Source organism: Canis lupus, chromosome 17 (assembly GCF_048164855.1).
Source record: "Canis lupus baileyi chromosome 17, mCanLup2.hap1, whole genome shotgun sequence".
Classification (NCBI taxonomy): domain Eukaryota; kingdom Metazoa; phylum Chordata; class Mammalia; order Carnivora; family Canidae; genus Canis; species Canis lupus.
In genome coordinates, this window is record NC_132854.1 from 60,660,673 (window position 1) to 60,683,738 (window position 23,066).

The window sequence follows — 23,066 nt, forward strand, 5'->3', positions numbered from 1 at the left end:
GGGAGTTTCCAAGGATGACACCTCGGTGTCTGGCTGACGACGACGACAACAAAGACGACGACGACAACGACAACGACGGGGACGCGTGAGGGCAGCATTGGGCCGGATGAGGGCGGAGAGGAGGGCGGGCGGGCCCGTCCTCAGTTGGGTTTTCTAGGACTGTGGCTGGAAGTGCCTTGCACAGCTAGCGGGGTGGTCGGAGGCCACTCGAGGCGCAGAGAAGGCTTCGGAGCCCGGGGCTCACATCGGGAGTCCCACATGCTGCGGCTGGACCCGCAAGCCCAGGGAGAGGAGGCACAGGAAGGGGGGCAGGGACCCCGGAGGCGCCCGCCTGCGAAGGCCTGGGGCAGCTGCAGGAGGGCCAGGGCCGATGTGCCCCGATGGGCAGGGAGACGACGGGGCTGTGATACCACTGGGGCCCAGGAGACGGCCTGTCCCGGGGAAGACGGGGACGTTCACGGTGGTGAAGGGAGAAGAAATCTCCTCGGGACGGAAGGGACACAGGACTGTGCTGCGTGACGGGTGCCTGGACCCGGACAAACCAGCAGCCGCGTGACCAGGGCGCGGGGCAACACGGCGGCCACCAGGGAGCACGGGGGTGCCCAGGGCACTGCGGGCTGCTGCTCGCCACCCGAGGACGGCCGCTCGGCTCTCGGCCACCCGCCGCCCAGCAGGACACCCGGGAAGCTGCCTCACAGGAGGCGTCCCCAGGGGCCCAGCTTACCCTGCTGGCACAAAATAAAATGAAAAAACAAGGAACAAAGCGAGGAAAGCGAGAGGCATGGCCCGGGAGTTCACCTGCACGACAAGCCCTCAGCCCCACGTCGGGTGGCTCCTTCCGACCCTGGGTCTCCGCGGCGGCTCCTCATCGCAGGCCGGGCCAGCCCCGGGGGCCTCGGTGCTCACCCCGACCCTGATCCGGAGCAGCGGGGGGCCAGTCGGTTGTCAGCATGGCCTGGAGACAGTCAGATGGAGAACCCCGGCGGCCCAGGTGAGCCCGTGGGGTGGCCCAGGTGAGGCTCCGGCTCCGTGCGCCCGCCGGGACCCCGCTTCCCCTCGCGGGCCCGCTAGGGCCTGTGGGGCTGCCACCACAGGGACAGCGGCACGGAGCCTGGATGGGTGAAGGGGACCGGGGGGGGGGCGCTGGAACAGGCTGCAGGGGGTCTGGAGGGGGGCCGGAGGGGGGCTGGAGTGGGGATGGAGGGGCCAGGGGGGCCCGAGGGGGGCTGGAGCAGAGCTGTGCCGCTGCGTGCCAACAAACACAGTCTCTTTTCTTTTTTTTACAGAACAAAGTAGGCCAATTTTATTTTCAAGTGTTTATTTTTCAGCATCACCTTAGTGTCAGGTGTCCAGTACGTGACTCCCACTCGCAGCCACCACCCTGTGCTCTGCCCGAGGGCCCCCCCCCCCCACCTGTGTGAGCATGGTGTCTCCTCCGGGAAGCCTTTCCTTCCCCGGCCCCGTGGCTCCCGTGTCCCCGTGTCCCCCCCATGTCACCCAGGGAGATGATTTCCTCACGGCAGCGGCTCTAATGGCACTTTGTACACGTCTCTAAACTGACCCCGCACAACCTCTGTCTGGCCACCCATCAGGCCATGCTGAGGTGTAGGGGTCCCCCCTGGACTCCCACGTTCAGGGCTCGGGGCCCAGTTGCTCTCCTATGGGGCCACAGCCGCCGGGTCCCCGCGTCAGTCACCTTGAAGAGCGAGCGCGGCCTGCAGGTGCAGATGGTCGGGGACACTGGGGCCATTGGGGGGTCTCAGAGACCTCCCAGGGGAGACGTGGAGGCCGCCTGCGGGGACCCAGAGACCTCCCAGGGGAGACATGGAGGCTGCCTGCGGGGACCCAGGGACCTCCTGGGGGAGACTGGAGGCCGCCTGCAGAGTGGAACACTAAGGCCTTGCTGCCCACCTGCCGGGCACCGAGTCAGCCCTGGGCCTCCCAGTGGTGACCCCTCAAAGCCCCCCCGAGCCCCGGGTGCTCCCCACGTACATACAAGGCATCCGCCCATCAGGTCACCCACTTACAGGTGCGAGAAGACGGTGTACACGTGGGCAGGTGGCTGCCACCAAAGCTCTTGTCGCCCACATGCACGTGGTCCTGCCTCCTAGTGAGGTGCTGCATCGGGCCCCCAAATCCACAGGCCGAAGCCCAACCCCAGATCTCCTCCCAGATGGACTGTGTTTGGAGGAAGATCTTCAGAGAAATATTTAAGTAAACGGAGCCTTTCAGGTGGGTCCCAGTCTGGCAGGTGTCCTCATACAGAGAGGACGTTTGGACACACACAGAGACGGATGCGGAGAAGGCAGTGACAGGGCCGCCATCGGCCACCCTCCGTGGGCCGTCCCCCTCCAGGGACCTGACAAAACCAATCCCTGCGCCTCAGGCCGCTCAGCCTGTGGCTCTCCGTGGTGAGAACGTGCAGACGAACGCCGGCGGTCAGAGGTGTGAAGACTGGACCCACGAGGGAAGCGTGAGGGTGTGGAGGGCCCGCAGGCAGCCTTCCCCAGACCAGGCCGCCGGTCCCACGCCCAGCGGGCCACCCGGCCGCGGTTCCCGGAAGGCCCAGCGCTCCTGGGCACTTCTCCCCAGGGCTCCCCGGTGCCCTGTCCCGGGTCACCCAGCCCTGGCGGTGGGAGGGCGGTGGCGGGCCCTCCATGGGGTGTCCGGGCTCGGGCTGCAGCTGTCACGCCGGGAACCGTGGGCTCGAGCGGGGGGCGGCCTCCTGGGCGGGACCCCCTCTAGGCTCCCTCATCCCTGCCGAGCCCTTCATACTTTAATGAGATTAATTTCCAACTCAACCGTTTGTCCTCCGATTCGTTTATCCCTTTGCCATCTGGTCTCCTTATGCTCCCACGTAAGCTAGTGGCTCTCTTTGTCTCAGTAGGTTTGTCAATAGTTTATGATTTTTGTCGTCACAATCATAATATTTATTTTTCACAGCAAACTCTTCTGGAGACTTGGAAAAAGGAGATTCCCGCCCCCAACCCCCACCCCCGCGGGGGGCCCCAACCCTACCATCTCTCTTTACCCTGAAATGTTTGTTTCTGGGACAAGTGGTTTTTAAAATAAAGTGTTAAATAAAAGCCAATGAGCAAGACCTCCCGAAGCAGCCTAGGTCCCCCTTCTCCTTGCTTCTCGCCCGGACCCAGTAGGTACTTAAGGAGCCACCGGGGGCGGCCGGCCTGGCAGTGGCGGTGCCCAGGGCTGCACCCGGCTCCACGCTCAGCCCGGGTCACCCCCGAGCTTCCGACTTTTGGTTTATAGCAACAGAAGGCAGGGCGCTGAGTGTCCTGCGGCCTGGAGGGCGGGGCCCCGGGGGTGACCCGGGCGGGGTTGGCAGGTGATGGGCCAGGCGTGGCGGGCGCCCCGGGCTGCGGGGACACAGCTGCCCCCGGGACTCGCGGAGACCCGGGCCCGCCCCGCCTGTGGGTGCGGCTCCCAGCTCCCGGGAGAGCGGCGGCTCCTGGGCGCACACGCACGCTCGCCCACACGCCACTCGCGGCCTCGGAGCGCGGACGGGCGCCGGCTCAGGGCCCACCCGGGAGCGCGCCCGCGAGCATCACCTGACGCCGCCACATCACCGCCCAGCGCAGGTGCGCACCTCCCCCGCCCCCGCCCCCCGCGCACACGCCCCTCTCCGCTCCCAGGCGCGCACGCGCACCCGCACCCGCTCCCAGGCGCGCACCTACATCTGCACCCGCTCCTAGGCGCGCATCTGCACCCGCACCCGCTCCCAGGCGCGCACCTGCACCCGCACCCGCTCCCAGGCGCGCACCTGCACGCACACCCGCTCCCAGGCGCGCACCTGCACCCGCACCCGCTCCCAGGCGCGCACCTGCACCCACACCCGCTCCCAGGCGCGCACCTGCACCCGCACCCGCTCCCAGGCGCGCACCTACATCTGCACCCGCTCCTAGGCGCGCATCTGCACCCGCACCCGCTCCCAGGCGCGCACCTGCACGCACACCCGCTCCCAGGCGCGCACCTGCACCCGCACCCGCTCCCAGGCGCGCAGCTGCACCTGCACCCGCACCCGCTCCCAGGCGCGCACCTGCACCCGCACCCGCTCCCAGGCGCGCACCTGCACCCGCACCCGCTCCTAGGCGCGCACCTGCACCCACACTCATTCCCAGGCGCGCACCTGCACCCTCGCACACGCCCCGCTCCCCGCGCCCACGGCCCCGCCCACACGGCCCGCTCCGCGCTCCCAGGCGCGCACACGGCCCCGTGCACACGCATCTGCTCCCCGTGCCCACGCACGCGCACCCGCTCCCCTTGCACACACGCGCACCCGCGCCCACGGAGCCGCACCCAGGCGGCCCCCGCCCCCCGCGCCCCCGCACGCGCACGCGCACAGCCCGAGCGGGAGGGCGCGGCCAGGAGAGGGCGCGGCGCCGGCGGGGCGGAGGCGGCGGGGGCGGAGGCGGAGGCGGCGGAGGCGGAGGCGGCGGCGGCGGCCCGAGCCCGAGCGCGAGCTGCTCGGAGGGAGCCGAGGAGCCGGGGGAGCCGGAGCGGGAGCCGGCCGGGCGGCGCGGGGGCGCGCCATGGAGCCGCAGACGGGCGGCGGCGAGGAGGACGACTGCGTGGACTCGGGCGCCGAGACCGGAGGGTGAGCCGGGCGGGGGGCGCCCCCGAGTCCCCGAGTCCCCGCGGCGCCCCGGCCGTGCCTCCCCGGACCCCGCGGCCGAGCGGAGCGGGGAGGGGCCCCGGGGGTCCCCGCGGAGGGCAGGGCGGCGTGGTCGGGGCCGGGCCCGGGGGGGCACCCCGCACCCCCGGACGGTGCGCTTGCCCCCCAGGACCTCACTCGGGGGGGCACCTGGCGCCCACAGCTCTGTGAGCTCATCCAAGGCGATGACCTTTTTCATTTGGAGCCTTTCTTGCGCTCGCTGCTCAGCTCCTACCTCCCCGCCAAACTCGTGTGCGCACCTGTCCCGGCCTGGGGCCAGGTGGGACGACGCTGTGAGGTAGCCCGGCTTGCAGAGATGGCCTCGAGGCCCCGGCGGACACAGCCGGCCCAAACTTTTACCCTGGAGCCAAACCAGCCTCCTCCCAACGACACCATTTTCCTCAAGTGGGACAAAAGACCCGGTAGCATTTAGGAGATGACTGTCCTTGCAAAAGCTTGCACCCGGCCCCTATCTCTAGAGGATTTCCCTGTGCAGCGTCAGCAAACGTCCAGGATGCGGGTACTGATCCAGGAGGAAAGGGTGTCCTTTCCCATCTGGTGAACCCCCGGGGGTGGACCGGAGCTGCGCACATCAGGGAAAGCCTCCTCCCTGGAAAGTTAGGGAGATTTAGACTAATCTCAGGGCTTGGCAGTCCTGGGACAGGTTGGGTGTCAAAGGCCAGAATGGGCACAAGGGGCTGCCCCTGAGAAAGGCTCCCAGGGGGTCCTTGCAGCCCGCACCCACTCCTCGCCTGGATCTGGGATGTTACACCCCGCAGCAGGTACTTCCCAGCGGGCTCTCGCTGCTGTTCGAACTTGTGCTTGTTTAAGGTTCGCCGTAGAACCCCGTTACATCCTGGTGGGGTGACCTGATTCCAGATAGAACTCCCTTTTTCCTTCCCCACACTGGGTGCATGCGGCATCTATCAACTGTAACTGAAGATCCCTGATTTTTATCCCCCCCACCCCTCCACCCGCCTTCCCGGTTAGCTAAGCCATGAGTAGAAAAAACCAAGCAAAACTCGCCAGCTCACTTGTAGCTGGGTTCATCAAGGCACCAACGGGTCCGTTTGTTTTCAGTTTGTGGAGCTCACCTAAAACAGGTGTTTTTTTCCCCAAGGATTCTCTCCTGGAAAAGCGGAGGGGAAGCCCTGACCCAGGGCAGTACCCTGGGCTCCCAGGGAAAAGCATGATAGCAGCCAGGGCTGCCGGGAAGGGCTTGCTGACCATACGGACACCAGGCTGCTCTTCACTGCCTCTGTCACCAGAACGTATAGTCGTGATGGGATGGAAGTGGTTAAAGAGTTCTTTTTGCCTCGGTAGCCTCCTTAAGCTAAAGATGAAGGCCGAAGAGCGTGCACTTGAACATGAGCCTCAGCGTGGGGTTACTGATCCTGCGTTTGCCGCATACTCACATACCTCCTGAAGTTTGGTTATCAAAAAGCCATTCATAGTTTCCTTGCTTTTCCAGAACTCACCCCCAGGTTTTGTAGAGCTGTCTGTCCAGACTTAATACTTGTTTGCTATCGCTATTTTTATTTTCTTAAGATTTTTAAATTTTTATTTACTAATGAGAGACACACAGAGAGAGAGGCAGAGACACAGGCAGAGGGAGAAGCAGGCTCCCTGCGGGGACCCCGATGCGAGACTCGATCTCGGGACCCCTGAGTCGAAGGCAGATGCTTAACCACTGGGCCACCCAGGCGTCCCTCATTATTATTTTTAAAATACAAATCTGATCATGTCTCTCCGCCTTCCAGACTTTTTGTGTCTGTGTCCGCTCTAACATACAAAGAGCTTAGAGTAGCTCTACAGGCCCCAATGTTATAGGGTCCCCCTGTGCGTCTGTGGCTTTGTTTCTCAGCAGGTGCATCCTTGGACCCTTGGACATCAAGCCACATCAGCAAGGTGTTTCCGATCCTTTGCCTTTGTTGTGCTGCCCCTTTTGCCAGCTGTGCCCTTCTCCACCTGGCATGCCTGTCCACCGGGTGACACTCTATCTTCTTTCAGAACTCGGCTCAAGTGACACATCTGCTGAGGCAGGGACCCTAAGTTTGAGGTCCACGAAGGGCTTGAAGTCGTAGGCAAAATGATGTTTTTTGTGAACTTTTGTGAGAAAAGACTGATTTTTCATCCGCATTCTCCAAGTAGCCTGTGGTCCCCCCCAAACCAAGTTTGGGCAGGGCAGGAGAAGCTCCATTTTCAACACGTTGTGTCTGAGGTATTGGGAGACAGCCAAGGAAGGATGTGCTGAGCCAGCGGTTGAGTAGATCTATCTGGAGAGGAGGTCGGCGTGATGACATCACATTTGGGAACCATCAGCCTAAAAATGGCAGTTGCCGCCCTAGGAGTGGGTTAAATTGACTAAAGGTAATAAATAGCAAACACCTAGCATTTTCTCTGGGCCGCGGACCGTCCTGAGCCTTTGCGTAGTCCATTAAGTCATTTAACCCTTCAACACCTGACGAGTAGGTGTGGCTTAAGACCAGCCTTGCGACAGGACAACACTTAAGTGCCAGGCGAAGGCGGAAGAGTTGATAAAGGGGCCTGAGAAAAAGTGGACATGGACACAGAAGGAAGAACGAGGTGGGGGGCACGGAAAGGCCTGGGCTATGAGAAACCCCGCTTGGATGAAGGGACGTAGACGGAGGTAGTGGAGGAGAGGTGCAGGCGGAAGGCAGATCCCCAGGCCTCCCCGAAGGCACGGAATTTGTGGTGGAGGAGGAAGCTAGAGCCCTTTGGGAAGGGACGGGTGAGGAGAGGCAGTAGCCGGAGTGGAGGGGAGGGTGGGCTGCAGGAAGGATTCCCAAGGCGAGCAAAGAGGTGCTCCTAGAAGAGACTCTATAAAAAGGGAAAGATGAAGATCTAGGAGAAGAACGTGGTTTGCAGAGTCCGCTTGCTGAAGAGGTGGGGAGGCAGATGGGCTCCAGGCCTCTCTGTCAGAGGGGCTTTGGGTGGAAAGAGGGACCTCCCCTTCCTGCAGTGTGGCGGGGCAGGTGGGGTTCCGTTCTGGACAAACAGCTGCCTCCCCCAGGAAAGTGGGGACTGGAAATCGTTGTTTGGGGCAACGTTGGCCGAGAACCCAGCTGGGATTAGTGACGGTGAACGTGCGAAGGGCCCCATCTCCGTGCTGTATGTCCTCCTGCCGCCGCGCTCAGCTCCTTCGGGGCGGGCACAGGGAGACGGTGAGTGGTTGAGAGCATCGAATCAAGGTTTGGGGGAGAGGGACTATTATTGCCAAGCAGGTGTGAACGAAACATAGGAGCGGGGGATGGGGTCGTGGTGGAGCTGACTGTGGATCCTTCCGGCAGCACGCTCAGAGAAGGTGCTAAAAACCTTTGTGGGTCCCGCCACCAGGGGCAGGGGGTGTTGACTGCTTCGAAAGGGACGATCAAGAGAGCCAGGCTGGGGATCCCTGGGTGGCGCAGCGGTTTAGCGCCTGCCTTTGGCCCAGGGTGCGATCCTGGAGACCCGGGATCGAATCCCACGTCGGGCTCCCGGTGCCTGGAGCCTGCTTCTCCCTCTGCCTGTGTCTCTGCCTCTCTCTCTCTCTCTCTGTGTGACTATCATACATTAAAAAAAAAAAAAAAAAAAGAGAGAGAGCCAGGCTGCTGGGGTTCCGCTCCGTGCTCTGAGTTTTCTATGGGATGACAGCAGTAGTACCTACCCCACAGTGTGGTTGTGAGAATTCAGTTAATCTATGCATTTAAAGCTCCTAGAACAGTGCCCGGCATACGTGAACCCTCTGTACATGATTCCTCATCATGCTATTAATATCAGTGTGAAGAACACGCCAGATGATAACCTGGAGTTTTCTAAAATAAAAATGTGTATTTCCAGGTACGCTCAGGATCCCATGTTCTTTTTTTTTTTTTTTTTTTGGATCCCATGTTCTTTATAGTCATTGCAGCAGATGCTCTGATGTTTTCAGTTTGATCAGCGTTCAGAGCATCTGCAGGATGATAGGACACGTCCCAATATTATTATTTTACAGATGAGGAGGTTCAGCGGGTCATGACGAGTTCGTGGCCTAAATTGAAGCCTAAGTCTCCGGCGTGCTTTCCACCTAGCGAAGTTGCCTCTCTGAGGGCTGTTGATTGGCAATTAATTCTTGTTTGCTACTCAGACGTTTTTCTTTTGCTTGAAATGCCATCTTTGCCGTCTGCCCCACCTAGTGCGGGCCAAGCTAAGAGCAAACTAGTATTCTTCTGGGGCAGTTGATGCTATTTTGAAGCTCCTCTTTTCCAAATGCACTGAAGGCAAGCTTTTTTCTTTTTTTTAAGATTTTATTTATTTATTTATGAGAGACACAGGCAGAGGGAGAAGCAGGCTCCGTGCAGGGAGTCCGATGCGGGACTCGAACCTGGGACCCCGGGGTCGCGGCCTGAGCCAAAGGCAGACGCTCAACCCTTGAGCCACCCACGGATCCCTGAAGGCAAGCTTTGTGCTTCTGTGTATTTTTTCATTAGGAAAAGCTGGCCAGCCAGCTACTGACCATGATAAACTATCTCAAGAAACAAAACCCCTTAACAGAGGGACAGGTGGTGGTGTTGCAGACCAAAATAAAAGACATCAAGTAAGATGAGTGCTTTTTAGCGGGTGTTTCATTAGTGAGGTCTCCCAGATACGGTGTCTGAGCCACTCTTTCTAATATGACCATATCTGATGGATGCATTAATTTAATTTAGAAGTTTGATCTGGCACTAATGAACCCCCACATCCATGTCACCCGTCACTGAGCTTCTGAAAACACAGCCACCCCGTACCCTTTGGGTGACCTCCCATTGATACTTCACTGTGATTTAGAGATGGCAAACAATTCACAGGTCTGGCGTTTATTAGCAGGAGAATGGAAAAGAATGGGGGGGGGATAAATCTGAAGATGGGACAGGTTTAGAGAACAGTAAAAGGGGAAATCTGGCAGAGGAGACAGGATGATCGATTAGGTACTGTATTATCTCTGTGTTCGAGGTGGAGCTAGTTAGCTCTCGATTACCATGGACTGAGAGTTAACAGATGAGGTCCATGATGCATCGAGCTGAAGTTTTACAGAAATGTCAAGATCAATTCTTATGCCAAGATTTTCCTGGAAAAGAGAATTTAAGAAGGTATCCCATATATGTGTTCATATATACATATGGGCAAGTAGGTGCTACAGTGACGGACTGTTTAAGTGCAGACCCCTTTATACTTAACCCTTACGTGTATAATTGTAGTTAAAATACCGCCAGGGGCCTGTGTCTAACTCTTTGGTCATGGTTGGCACAGATACCAAATAAATGTAATATTTGTAGATATGTCTATGTGTCAGGTGTGTGAATATATATAATCCTTACATTATTCTGCTTATCTGTATCATGTGCCCATACATCTTTTCTTCCTAAAATTCATGGATTCACCTCTCGTGCTTCATTCTCGCAGAGCTAAATGTCCTGTTTAGAGCTAAGTGGTAAACTCTTAGGATGTAAGACCAATAAATAGGATTCACACGGCAGTATCCTATTGCTGTTCCCTCCTGTCCTAAAAAAAAAAAAAAAAAAAAAAAAAGCTGGAGATCATGCACCCCTCCAGAGACCTGTAGTCAATATCTGAAATTATTTGAACCTGTTGAAGCACAAAATTATTTTAAGCTTTATAGCTTGTCTTTCACCAGCAATATTTCCAGCAAATAATCTCTCGGAGCCCTTTGTAATGTATTTTATGAGCTATACAAGTGTTTGTACCTTAACTCAGCTCCTATCTCCCCTCGTGATAATTTTCCTAAGGAACAGGAGCTGAAATATCCAGCTGTATGTATAAGTATCTCGTCGTCATGTGGTTTGCGGAGGTGAACAATCAGAAACGATCATATAGCAGACAAAAGGCAAATGGTGCACATGGTAACGCGATGCACTACAGTCCATCACTTTGTCTAAAATTATAATTACATAAAAAAATAAAATAAAATTATAATTACATAGTAGCACGTGGTATCTCCATCATGATGGCAACTGTGGACAAGTCGCATAAGCAGGATCAGAGGCTGGAAAGCAGAGTAAGGTTTTAGGGGACTTTTCCGTTTGATTTCCGTTTTGATGGTGGACGGGGATGGCAGGTGGGGTGATGGATGAGACTGCGGAGCTGGGCAGAGGCCATCATTCACGGAAAGAGGGGTTTATGTTGTGCACTGCCGAGCTTGAACTTCATCCAGAGAGTGACACGATCAGGTTTGCACTTTGCAAAGATTGGCTGCTGTTTGGAGAAGGAACTGGAGCAGGGCAAGAGTGACAGTCGGGAGCGCGGGCCGCTGGCAGGCCTCACCCCGGCAGCGCCTTTCGTCCCAGGAAACACATACGGAGAGAGGCGCGGCAGGGACGTGCGTTTTGCTCGCACCTGTCCCAAAATACGATGGTTACACCTTAGGATTCTCAGATTAGGTCTCACACATAAATTTCCTTCTGCATTCGTATCCATCTGCGTGCGGATCCGTGCAGCGTCTGCATTTGCAAAACCCGTCTGCCTCGGGGATGTCTGGAAAATCCTAGCTGAAAAGACAGATTTCTAATAATAAAATGAATAGTCCCATCACACGTTCCCGTTGAACATTTTCTTTGATTTGTCGCGGAATGTCCTTAAAGCCTGGCCACCTTATTAAGATGCTCCTGCAGGATTTTTGTGTTGTTGTATCTGCCACAGTGGCTGCTCCTGGAGCATCTGTTACATTCGTTCACAGCCACATTTCTAAGTTTTGTCCTAAAGTCAATTTATGTCCTGCCTGGTCTCAGGCAGAATTGAATGCACCAGCGCCAGGGGCTCCTGACTGCCCCCTCTTGCATCCAGCTCCCCGAGCCAGCACGTCACCGCGTTCCAGCCAATGCTTGTCCCTTCTGGCTCCGCCCTTGCCGGGGGGGGGGGGGGGGGCGGGGTGCTGCGCTCCTACTGCAGGTCCTTGTTGCCTTTTGCCTCCCGGTCTCCTCGCCGATAGCATCGCTTTCGTTTCCTAACCAATAGCGTGGGAAGGTGGACGGGCTGAGCGCTGGGTGTCATGCTACATGTTGACAAACCTAACTCCGATGAAAAAACATACAAAAAATTAATTAATTAATTTTCAAAATTAAAAAAAAAAAGAAGGTGGATTCGGTGTAGGTGGATGCAGTCCGTGACGCATAGGGGGTGTGCAAATGTTAATAGTTGCTCCTCTCTCCAGCCCGAGGCGTCAGTGACTCTGCAGCTACCAAAGCATTTCGTTTGAAAGAGAGAACTTCCTGCCGTTTTCCTTCCATTTTGTTCCTCTACCGATCCATGCATCACTTTGTGTGAGTGGTGTAGGCTATTTCAACCAGTAAGAGGTGTGCTTTTGATGATTTTTTTTTTTTGAAGTTTCGTATATACTTCTGTGGTAACAGTCCGCAGAGTGAAAATGGGATGATTTAAGGAAGGGCGCCATGAGGCTGAGTAACTAAAAGGAGCATATACGGGGAGAATTAACCAGAATCAAGGGCTTTATTTGCATGAGCATATCCCCTGACTACCACCTTGCGGAATGCATCCCTACGTGCCTGAGAGATTAATTCCCTTCTGAGAATGACTCCGGCCGCTGGAGGGAGGGAGCGAGAGCCTCTGCACTGAATGTGCTGCCGGGAGGGAGGGCTTCCCAGCCGCACAAGGAGAGCACAGACCCGCGGAGATGAAGCAGGCAGCTCCCTGGCCAGATGCCCGTTCTCACAGAGGCGGGGGCCCGCGGCTGGCTGCTCAGCCTGGAAACCGATGGGTGGTTTCACCCCTTGTCCTAACCCTGCCTTTTTCCCCTTCCCTGTCACAGCCCACATCCTGTCACTGTAAATATGCAGCAGGATGTCTTCTCAGCTGGATCTGAGACCCGTCAAACCTCACGGTGCCCCAGTGCTTCCCGGTGGCTGGGGGGGGGGGGGGGGGGGGCGGGGGCCGAGCCAGGGGCCCTTCACCGCCCTGCCCCGGTTGGCAGAGAAACATTTCCCTGTGACACGGTGCCAACCTGAGGGGTGCCCTCGCTTGCAGCGGCTGCTTCACCTTCTTGGGGAGTTGTGATGGTGGCCTTCAAGAATCTGCTGAAAACTCTGTCTTCTCCCCAAAAGAATAAGCTTCCCTTAAAAAATTTGCCGGTGAATTTACATCGTTTGGGATCCAGCTGGCTTCCCATCTTGGAGACTCACAGAGCCCATAGGGGGGACCCCTGATTTCTTTTTTTCTTTAAAATTTGCCCTTCAAATTCAGACATGCCTTTGTGTTGCACGAGAGCCCTCGGTTCTTAATTTGGTAGGAGGTCCTTACCATGTAAATGTTGCTTACCACTGACTGTGTTTAAAATTCTAGCTTGAAGAAATCATGTGGATACAGAAAAATCGTGTGTAATGCGACTAATACGAAGGTTTTGTGTTTCAGGTCTGACTACAGCCACATGTCCTCCACCAGCAGTAAGTATGGCTTAAATGTCCTTCAGCGCTGGCTTCTCGGTCCCATTTCCCAGGAATTTTGGGCTTTTCCCGGAGAGTTTAACTGTCCCTTTCAGAATTCTGAATTCTGAATTTCAGAATTCGGTACGCCACTACTTTCCCCGTGGAAATCGAGCATAGGGGAACTAGCCCAGGCTTCGTTAGGATACATGCTCCTAAAACAGCTTCTCTGGATAATGGGAGGTTACTCATTCATTCAACAAACACGTATCAAATACCTGCTGCCGGTGGGCTCACAGCTCAGAGCACATCCATTAGACCCATGGGTGGCCCCAGTTCATCTTTAGGGCCTTGTATTTCTGCATCATAGGTGATTATCAGATACGGTAAAAAAAAAATTAAAAAATTAAAAAACTAAAAAAAAATAAAAAAGAGGTGATTGGGAATATGTTCATAAACATCCTGCAAGCCTAGAAAAAGATGCCTGTATTAAATACTAATTGACAAGTAAATCTGTTCATGGGCAATGAGGCCTTCTATCTAGGAACAGTTTGCAGTGATTAAGATCACTGTGTAAATGACCAAAGCCATTCAGATTAATTAAACACCTATTTTAAAATAACCACACACAAAAAAATTGTCTTACAATAAAAGACCTGGTTATGTGAATCAGTAAATACTGAATTGTTTTTTTTTTTTCCTATCTTCCTTGTGAAACTCCCCATTCTAAATAGTACCCAAATGGAAAGACACTTAATTGGATTATTCTGTGTATTGATGTTCTGGCTTAGTTTTCCTTTGCAATAAGAGACTGTGCAGAAAGCTGTATTTCTGGCATTGTAATTTAGTGTCAAATTATATTTAGTTATTAGTATAACTGCTGCGAGTAATCTCTGATCATTTCAGGCAACTAGAGACCCAGCATTGCCCCTTAGTTATTAAGAACCGTTAGTAATAATGAGAATAATGCTCTGGTGATTCGCGTTCCCTCCCTGAAGCTTCTGCGTTCCTAAAAAATCAGGGAAAGCTCCCTTGAACTCTCTCTCCCTGCTGCCATTTTCATTCCTCTCAGTTTTGCCCAGAAGCTACATTTCTTTAAGAACGATTCTTATGAAATACTTGCCCAGAGCCTTTGCTCAATTTGTAGCTCTCACATCAGTCCTCTGGGTCACAACAAAGCACCTCCCTTGTCAGCGAAACTGGTAATTCGGTTTGGGAGGCTTTCCTCTCCCTTATTTTAATTACGATCTTGGAGTTGGAATTCCTCTTAGGGATCAATAGCCTTTTATTGTTCTTCCTTTTCTCTTTAAATCTTTGGTGACTCCTGCATCAGCCGTAGGTGCTGGGACCTCTTGGTAAGCGGGGATGTCCGTGTTTCAAATGTTTCACATTTGAGTTAGGAAATGTGTTTGGCGATAAATAATAGAGGAAAAAATAATGACTTGAGTAGGCGTTTATTCTCCTTTAATGTTAAAAAAAAAGAAAAGAACCAGGTCTGGTCTGGAGGCTCCTTTCATTGTTCTGCTTGGCTTTGGCTTCTGCCTCAGGTCACAGAATGGCTGCCTGGCCGCAGGCGTCACAGCCTTGTGGGGCAGGACTCGGGGTGAGTGGGTTCCGCGGCCCCGTCGTTGCCTTGAGCTTGCCTGGCCTGCCTCTCCTCCGAGCCGGGAGGTGAAGCCCGACTGCACCCGGTGGGGGAGGCCCTGCCGCAGTCCGTGAACTGGCACGGCGGACCCTTTCCAGAAAAGGAAAAAGAAATTAAGCCTGAGGTCTTGAGCTTGTCCTGCACAATGCAGGCGCGGCGGGGCTGCAGTAGGGAGGGTGTTTGCCACCCGCTTTTAAAAGTAGCGTTTCGGGATCCCTGGGTGGCGCAGCGGTTTGGCGCCTGCCTTTGGCCCAGGGCGCGATCCTGGAGACCCGGGATCGAATCCCACGTCGGGCTCCCGGTGCATGGAGCCTGCTTCTCCCTCTGCCTCTCTCTCTCTCTCTCTGTGACTATCATAAATAAATAAATAAATAAATAAATAAATAAAAAATAAATAAATAAATAAATAAATAAATACCTTAAAAAAATGTTAAAAGTAGCGTTTCCCCGCAGACTGGCTGATGGCACAGAGAGGACCGTGGGGAGGCCGCTGGGCTTAGGGGCCCGGACGGGGCGGCTCCGGGCTCAGGGTCCTCGGCCAGGTCCTGGTCACCTCCTGGCCACAGTGACCCCGCTCCCAGTGCTGCCTGGGGAGCCCGGCCGTGGGTCTTGCCATCCGCCATCAGGTCGGGAGGTGGCTTTGCCCGGCCACTGCCCTTCCCGCGGGGCCCCACGGGGCGTCCCGAGGAGCACCCTTGGGTCGCTGTCCTTCCGTCCTGCCCGCCACAGTCCGCCGGCCGACCTGAGGCTGCCAGGGCTGACAGCGTCTCCCCGGGGTTGTCTGCGAAACTAAAGACGCCGCGACACCGTCTTGGTAAACCGCGCGACACGTCCCGAGATGAATTTAATGTCTACTCGCGGAATTTTTTAGGTGGTTTTCCCAGCAGCCTGGTTGGACGGTCATCAAGCCACTACGTACGATTTGCGTTCTTAAGTGACTTAAATAAAAAGGAGAAATTTCATAAACAGGATGGAAGAAAAACAGCTGTTATGCCAGGGGGAGGAAAACCAACTGTGCCACGTCATGATCATGAAATTCCCGTCGTGTGTGATTGAATATTTTCATTCGGATAAAGATTTATACCGGCACTTGGACAATCACCCTTAGAGGATGCTGGGGCTTATGAAGGCCGTTGTGGGGGCAGCGGCTCTGTGGTCCCCGGCCAGAGAGCCGACTAGTTCTCTCGGAGACTCTCCCCCAACAGCTCCTCTACTCGGCCTCCTCATTTCGGCCTTAAAACTGCGCCTCCTGGAAACTCGGGTGTAGCCGCTGACTCCTGACGTGGCCCGCGGCAGCACAAGGGCCCTCCGGCTTCCCGCCCCCCTCACTTCTCAGGACGCAGGCAGACGGCAGACGATGCGCGGAGGCGCTACGGAGGCGGTGCCCCGACGAGCTCCCAGTATCTGCGGCCGCAAGAAGTGCCCGTGAGCGGCGTGTTCTGCAGCTTCCAGCCTGGGGCCGCCAAGCCGTGCAAAGCGGGGACGCGGCCTGGGGTGGGGGGGTCACGGGACCTGGTCTTCCACCCGCCCGCCCTCCCGTTCCCATAGCCTCCCGGTCCTACGGCTTCCTGCTCTGTGCTTCCAGGGACTGGCTTCCCTGGGGCCGGCAGGACAGTGACCTGCCCTTGAGGGTCAGCCCCGAACAGGCCCCGCTGACGCTGTGGGCCCGCCGGATGCATTTTCCTCTTGAGGGCAAAGGGTCAAGTGCATCGCAGGTGTCGTTCCAACGGGAGCGTCAGGGGCCTCCGTCAATGGCAAGGCCTGGTGGTTGGTCTGGAGCCCCGTGGGGCTCGTGGGTCCTGCCCCACTGCTCCGTGGGAGGACGTCTCCCGGCTCCCCGAGCCTGCCTCGTCTCGTGGGTGCCTCTTTGCACATAAATCCCATCTCTCCACATCATTTCTCCGTAGTTTCATCATTTCCTTTAAGTTTTAGGATATCGAAGCATTGTTACATTTTTAATTTTGTCTTTGGCCGCATCTGTGCCTCCCCTCAGTGTGATTTAACCCAGAAGCAAAGGTAAGGAGCTTTGAAAGCAACACGTTGAAAAGACATGACCGCGTTCTGCAGAACATGTTGCTGATGGGGGGGCGTTTAAATAAAAATGATCCGTGTCTGCGTCTCCCAAGAGCTAAATTCAGACTCGGGATAATGAAACATTCCGTATTTTCCTTCTGTTTTTGTGAGGGGAGATCAACCTATTGACAGATTAAGGTTTCAAGGCCGCTTGTCCAAATAAGGAAGGTCAGGGTGTTGGAAGAGGCGGTGGTAGGCAGTTTCACTTCAATCCGTTGACACGTTCCGGAGTTTTCTTTCTTTTTCCCTCTGCGTGCAATGCTTACCCCATTGTGATTTTCAGAGTAAATGTTCTCTTAGGGTCTTATTTCATGAGATCGAGGCAACACCTGGATCTAGCCGTTAATCCTCGTGGAGAAGGGTGTCAGCCGTTGCCTGTGTGTGATTCCGTGACCCGGATGCAGTAGGCCGTGCACACGGCTCCGCCAGAAGACCGGATCACCCACCTGTGCATCTCCACCTTTACGCCCCTACTGCATGTGAAACATCCAAAGAAAGGCCACCAGAAAAAATAAATAAATAAATAAATAAATAAATAAATAATAAATAAATAAATAAATAAATAAAAATTAAAAAATTAAAAAAAAAAAAGAAAGAAAGAAAGGCCACCAGTGTTCTCTAAATGAGGACGACAAGCCCTACATGGCTCCAGTCGGGCCTGTGGCTCCTGTCACCCGTTCCCCGCTTGCTCGGCTTCCAAAGGGCTCGTTAGCGATGCCAGCGGTGTGTGATGTGCTTTCGTAGACCCAGCAGTCAACATAAAAGAAGGCGTAGGGGAAACCCTGCACTTACTTCCAAGTGGAGCGAGATCAAGGCCTTGAATTTCCACTGGGCCGCTCCACAGAGCCAGGGGCGCTTAACTTTGGAGCGTCCAGCAAATGGATCCCCCGACTGAGAACAATCCCCCCCCCCAGGACGGTTCAGGGCCTGACCCGGCATGGCAGCTGTGCTCTGAAGAGCTGCCCGCCAGTGGCCCTGCGTGGGTCCGTGTGTCCCCGGGGACACGGCTCCGAGCGTGGCCGCGGCTGCGCAGCCCGATCAGAAGTTACGGAGCTGTTTGCGGGTGGGAAGGTGGCGCCGAGGCTCCCTCTGGCCGGGATGGCTTCAGGCTCAACTGGACTTAGCTCTGGGGCTGCAGCCAGGGAGCCTGCCGCTTGTGGGGCCTCCCGCGGGAAGGCTGCAGGTGCAGGCGTGTCGGGTTGGGCAAGCCCGGGTCGCGAAGCCCTCAGGTGGAGGCCGAGCCACAGCAGGAGAGCCACGGGGTGCTGCGGGTGCTGCAGGTGCTGCTGGGCCCGGTGCGCTTCCTCTGCATCCCATCAGCTTCCGGATGACAGCACAGCAGTCGGCATCCCGCAAAGCTTGCTGCTCGGGGCTCGGCCCACGCGCCGTGTCAGCATCACCCCCAAGCCTGATAGAGATGCAGACCCAGACCTGCAACTCCAACTCCGAGGAGCTGGCTCATCTCCCCCATCGGCAAGATTGCTCTTAAACCCCCAATCGGCATAATCTATCCAAATTTCTTTTAGATTCTGATTTTTTTTTAAAGATTTTGTGTATTTATTCCTGAGAGACACACAGACAGAGAGAGGCACAGACACAGGCAGAGGGAGGAGCAGGCTCCCTGCAGGGAGCCCGACGTGGGACTCGATCCTGGGACCCTGGGGTCACACCCTGGGCCAAAGGCGGCGCTAAACCGCTGAGCCACCTGCGTGCCCTAGCTTCTGATTTTTAATGGCATAACCTGTAGGCTCTAGGATCTGCATTATGTTGATATGAGAAAAAAAAACTCACTTGGCCAAATATTTAAATTATGAATGATTGATAATCTAAAAGAAAATTGTGTTCCTTTCCCAAGTTTATTTTAAAACATAAAATTTGTCCTTTATCGGGCAAGCTAGAAGTGTGTGTTTGGGTTTTTGTTTTGTTTTGTTTTGTTTTTTTGATTTTTGGTTTTTGTTTTTGCGAAGCGGGCAGCAGCCTTATCTGTAAGATGCAGAGTCGCGACTGAAGCCCGGGATGAAGGAGCTGAACGCTAGTGTGCTTAAACAGTGGCTTGATGGCGTGGGCTGTGTGCGGCCCAGATCCCCTGCCCAGGAACCGAAAGGCTGAGTGATACTGGTGTTCGGCGGTTGATAAGGAAAAAAAGCAATAACCAAAGGTACACACCAGGAAATCAGAGGGCGAAGACCATCTACCGTACAGACAACTCTTTGGACGCTCCGTCGTGCTGGCCTCCATGCCCCCAAGAGTAGGGTGAACTTGGCTCCAAGACAGGTTTTAATTGTATGATTTATTTTTTTTAAAGATTTTATTTATTTATTCATGAGAGACGCAGAGAGAGAGGCAGAGACACAGGCAGAGGGAGAAGCAGGCTCCACGCAGGGAGCCCGACGCGGGACTCAATCCCACAACTCCAGGATCATGACCCGGACTGAAGGCAGGCGCTAAACCACTGAGCCGCCCAGGGATCCCCCTAATTGTGTGATTTCAACTACATAGATGATGTCAATTTCTGTCCAGGATATGAAAGAAAAACAGAGGCCAGTTTCTCAGCACCGCGTCTTACCTGGGAAGCCCAAGTGATGCTTCAGGGACAGCTGGTCTACCAGGGTCTCACGCCCCTCCCTGCCCCCACCAAGGGAGGGAGTACAAGGGAGCAGCTTCCATCCACACTCTGACACGCTTCGCTTAGTGCTTTCCTCAACTTTAAAATAATCGTGATTACTCAATAATACATCGTCGTTGTGGAAAAGCCAGAAAATACAGATTCCTGTCGTCTAGAAATGCCCAGTTTCTACACGGTGTCTGCCCTTAGAGGTTTTTTTTTTCTTTCCTGAGCATCTGTATCACTGTAGATACATATTATTCACAAAAGTAGAATCGGATAGTTTCACAGGCTGGTTTTCTAAGTAAACGTATGTGAGCTGCTTTGATACCAGTAGAGTCACTTCTGCAACAGCGCGAGCGTACGGGATCCCACTACGTTCCCGTACGTTCACTGGCGCCCTGTTGTGGGTACTGGAGGTTCCGTTTACTTCTTCACTGTTACAAACAGCACTGCCAGGAATATTTTCATACGAAGTCCCCAGGTGTATATCCTTCCTCACTCCTTTCGTACAAGCTCCTCTGAGCGGAATTGCTGAGGTACGTGTTGCTTGCCTTTGAAAGCCTCTGATGCCTACCTCCGGGTCATTCTCCGTACGTCCCGCTTCTCTCTCCCGTGGGCATGGATGGGAGCACCAAGGTCTCCTAAAAATAGTGATTTTTGCGAGCAAAAACCAACACGGATGGACGTGCACACACAATAACAATGGGCCAAAGGGCTTTGAAGAGTAGATGACAGACAAGGACAAGCAACTTGGAGCCTTGTGTGTGTGTCTCATGAAAAACGTGGTATCGATTCTACTCCGACGGGGACATTGGGCGGCAGCGCCAGCAGCAGAGGCCGTCAGCCTTTCCCGCTCCCGTGGACAGTCCCTGTGTTTGGCCGTGTCCGTGCTGTTGCCATCAAATCCTGCTGAGGTGACGAGACGGGCATATGTGGGGAGTACTGTGCAAAGAGCCAGGTTGCGGCACGAAAGGTTGCAATATTCAGAATCAATTAGGAGAACCGAGGATCCCACCCGCCTGCCTGTCCTCCCCCTCGTCCACCGGACTTCTCCTTCAGACAGCACGCTGGTCACGGAAGGGAAGGAAATTTCCATCTGCTGCCACCCCCTGTGTTTCTGTGTCACCCGGCGTCCTCTGGCTTCCCTGCCAGGGCAGAGCCGTGCAGGCCGCGCCAGGAAGGCCCCGCTGCCCTCTGATGGGAGTGGCTATGAGCCGCCGTCCCCTTATGCCCCACAGGGCCAGCTGGGTCCCTCCGTGACTCATTTGTACCGGTTCACGGCTCAGGCTGAGTCTGAGCGCCAGGTCACCTGGGCCCAGACCCTGGGCGTGCCTTCTTGTGCCCCGGCGTGCTCGTGGAGCCGTGTTCTCACACCGGCTGCGGCCCGCGGCGGACGCTGTGCCCACGTCCCACGACGGCGAGTAGGGCTCTCACATCTGCAGTCAAGCTGCCCGTGGCTCCGAGCGGCAGGTGAGGGCACGGCCGTGCTCTGGGACCGTCGTACCCGCAGCGCCCGGCCCGCGGGGGTTCACACGTGACCCTTTCCGGGAGACCTTGCAGCAGGCGTGCAGACTTCGCTGGGTGCCTTCCCGTCGCCTGCCTTCCGCCCAAAGCCCAAAGTTGGCGCCTCCTGAGCCGGAAAGGCCGCCCACAGCGTGATTCACGGGGCAAGGCCCCGCTTTAAGGCGTTAGCCTTTCTGAGCTCAGAGGCCTTTGCTGCCTCCAGAGCCTCAGCCCTTGCCCTGGAGAGCCTTGCCCTTCAAGACTCTTCCCTGCTGTGATGGGAAGACATACACGGATCCAGAAACCCGGATCTCTGCCCCCACGTCCCCTGCGGCCGTGAACGGCCCAGACCCTGCAGGTGGGGTGCCACAAGGCAGTGAGAACGTCATGAACGGCGGCCCTTGGTGGTCCCCTCGGACGTTCGTCGGCTAAGTTGCTTGGAGCATCCCTCCTACTGTAGGTGTGTCTCACGTGTGCACGGCTTGCTCCCCCGGGGCGTGGGCTCTGGAAGGGCCTCGGTCTCCTGCTTCACAGTCCCTGGGCCATTAGGAGGCCGCGCTGCACAGGGAAGGGAGGAGAGCCCGGAACTGGGAACTTGGAGATGTTTGCTCTCTTTCTAGACCTGCAGTGAGTAGCCAGGTGACTCAAGTAGTCGCCAGACCTCAGCCATGACATGGAGGCTGGACGAAGCATCTCCCCCACCTTTAATTTTCCAGTCATTTCCAGGACGCTTGCTCTCTAAAGGGCTAGAAGTTTCATAATTTCTAAGGGAGTGGAAACAAGGACCAGGAACATGTTGGTGTCTTATTCAGACCGGTCAAACATTTGAATATTTTATTGAATTTTAAGCAAAAAAAAAAAAAAAAAAAAAGGAGTCCAGAGGCTCCATTTCCTCCACCGCTAGTTTGATCACGAGCAAAGCCCATGCTGCGTCTCATCGCTGGCTTTCCTGCAGTGGTGCTCAAGAGATATTTTATCAGCAAACGGTGATAATGGCTCGTCGTCGTTTGATTTCTCAACATTCTGCCAGAAAAGTCCTTTTGTAAAATAAATCTTAATTACTACAATTGGGAGGATTCCTCCCAGCAGCTCTGGTCGATGGTAGAGGTCTTGGGCTCGTTGCTGGACAAATCCTCGGGGTGGATTTTAGTTACCATCCTCCTCTCTTGTCTGTCTTGGTAGATGCACGTTACGTCTCAAAAACAAAATGCATCTTCTCATCCTGTTGTTTGCAAGCCCTGCGGCCCCGTCCCCAAATCTGTAGAACTTTATGAAGCCCCGGCTTGACTTCGCTGCCCGTGGAAATGACGAGATCCAGATGACGCGGTTGAGGAAGCATGGAAATTCCCGAGTAAAGGAAGGGTTCTGTGTAAAAGGTGGCATCCTCTCTGTCCGTTTGAGCCCTTCGATTGACTTTATAAAAGCCGCTATCATATTACTACATGTTGGACTTTGGTGTTCACCGGACCTGTGCCACCGTCTCATAAAGCTTCAAGATCATTAGGGTCCCAAGGACTTCGATAGCTACGCTGCTCCGTTCCATGCTTCTGGCTGCTTTTGTACCTTCTCAGACTGATTACCTCTCCGCCTTCTGGTCCCCTTCCAGAAACTGTGCCACGCCGGGTCGGGACTCAACGCGTCTTGGTCCTGATGCTCCGGCGGCTGGCGGTTGGCCTTTGCTCCTCCTTCCTCACCGGCCGTACGTTCTCTGTTAATTTCTTCCCTAATGGTGTCCTGGTTTCAGACGAGCTCTCGAGCACGTGTCGCACATCCCGGTGCTGCCGTGGGCTCTGCGACAGATGGCAAGGATGGGAAGCAGTCAGGGAACTCGAGTTGGAGCTTTAAAAAGGCCTGAGGATCAGAAGGATGCCACGCTGGTTCCCTGTGCCAGGCGAAAATACAGGCTTTGGCTTTGGCCACCTCAGCCCGTTTTGCATTCTTCAATGACAAGAGCGCGCCACGGATTCGGGCCGAGGAGGGCATTTTTATCTCCACTGTGAGTGCAGCCTGAGTCCCTGGGCTCACAGCTCCGCACGCCAGCTTGTCACCAGCACGTTCTCTCCGCGCCCACCCTGCATGTGCTCCTGCCTCCAGCTGGGGCTGGGCGGGCAGCAGGCTTCCAGGCACGCCCCGACTTGCAGGTCCATCAGAATCACC

The 23,066-nt window shown here is 55.4% G+C and overlaps 1 protein-coding gene across 2 annotated transcripts in view; it reads left to right on the forward strand.

Moving 5' to 3' along the window:
* The first annotated feature begins 4,466 nt into the window (after nucleotides 1–4,466).
* Nucleotides 4,467–23,066, forward strand: part of FAM124A (family with sequence similarity 124 member A) — an 84,804-nt gene continuing 66,204 nt past the window's right edge. For both annotated transcript variants that reach the window (XM_072783227.1, XM_072783228.1), the window contains exons 1-2: nucleotides 4,467–4,612; nucleotides 13,070–13,101. In XM_072783227.1, the coding sequence (XP_072639328.1) occupies nucleotides 4,548–4,612; nucleotides 13,070–13,101 (97 nt within the window). In that variant the 5' untranslated portion in view covers nucleotides 4,467–4,547. The remainder of the gene's footprint in view (nucleotides 4,613–13,069; nucleotides 13,102–23,066) is intronic.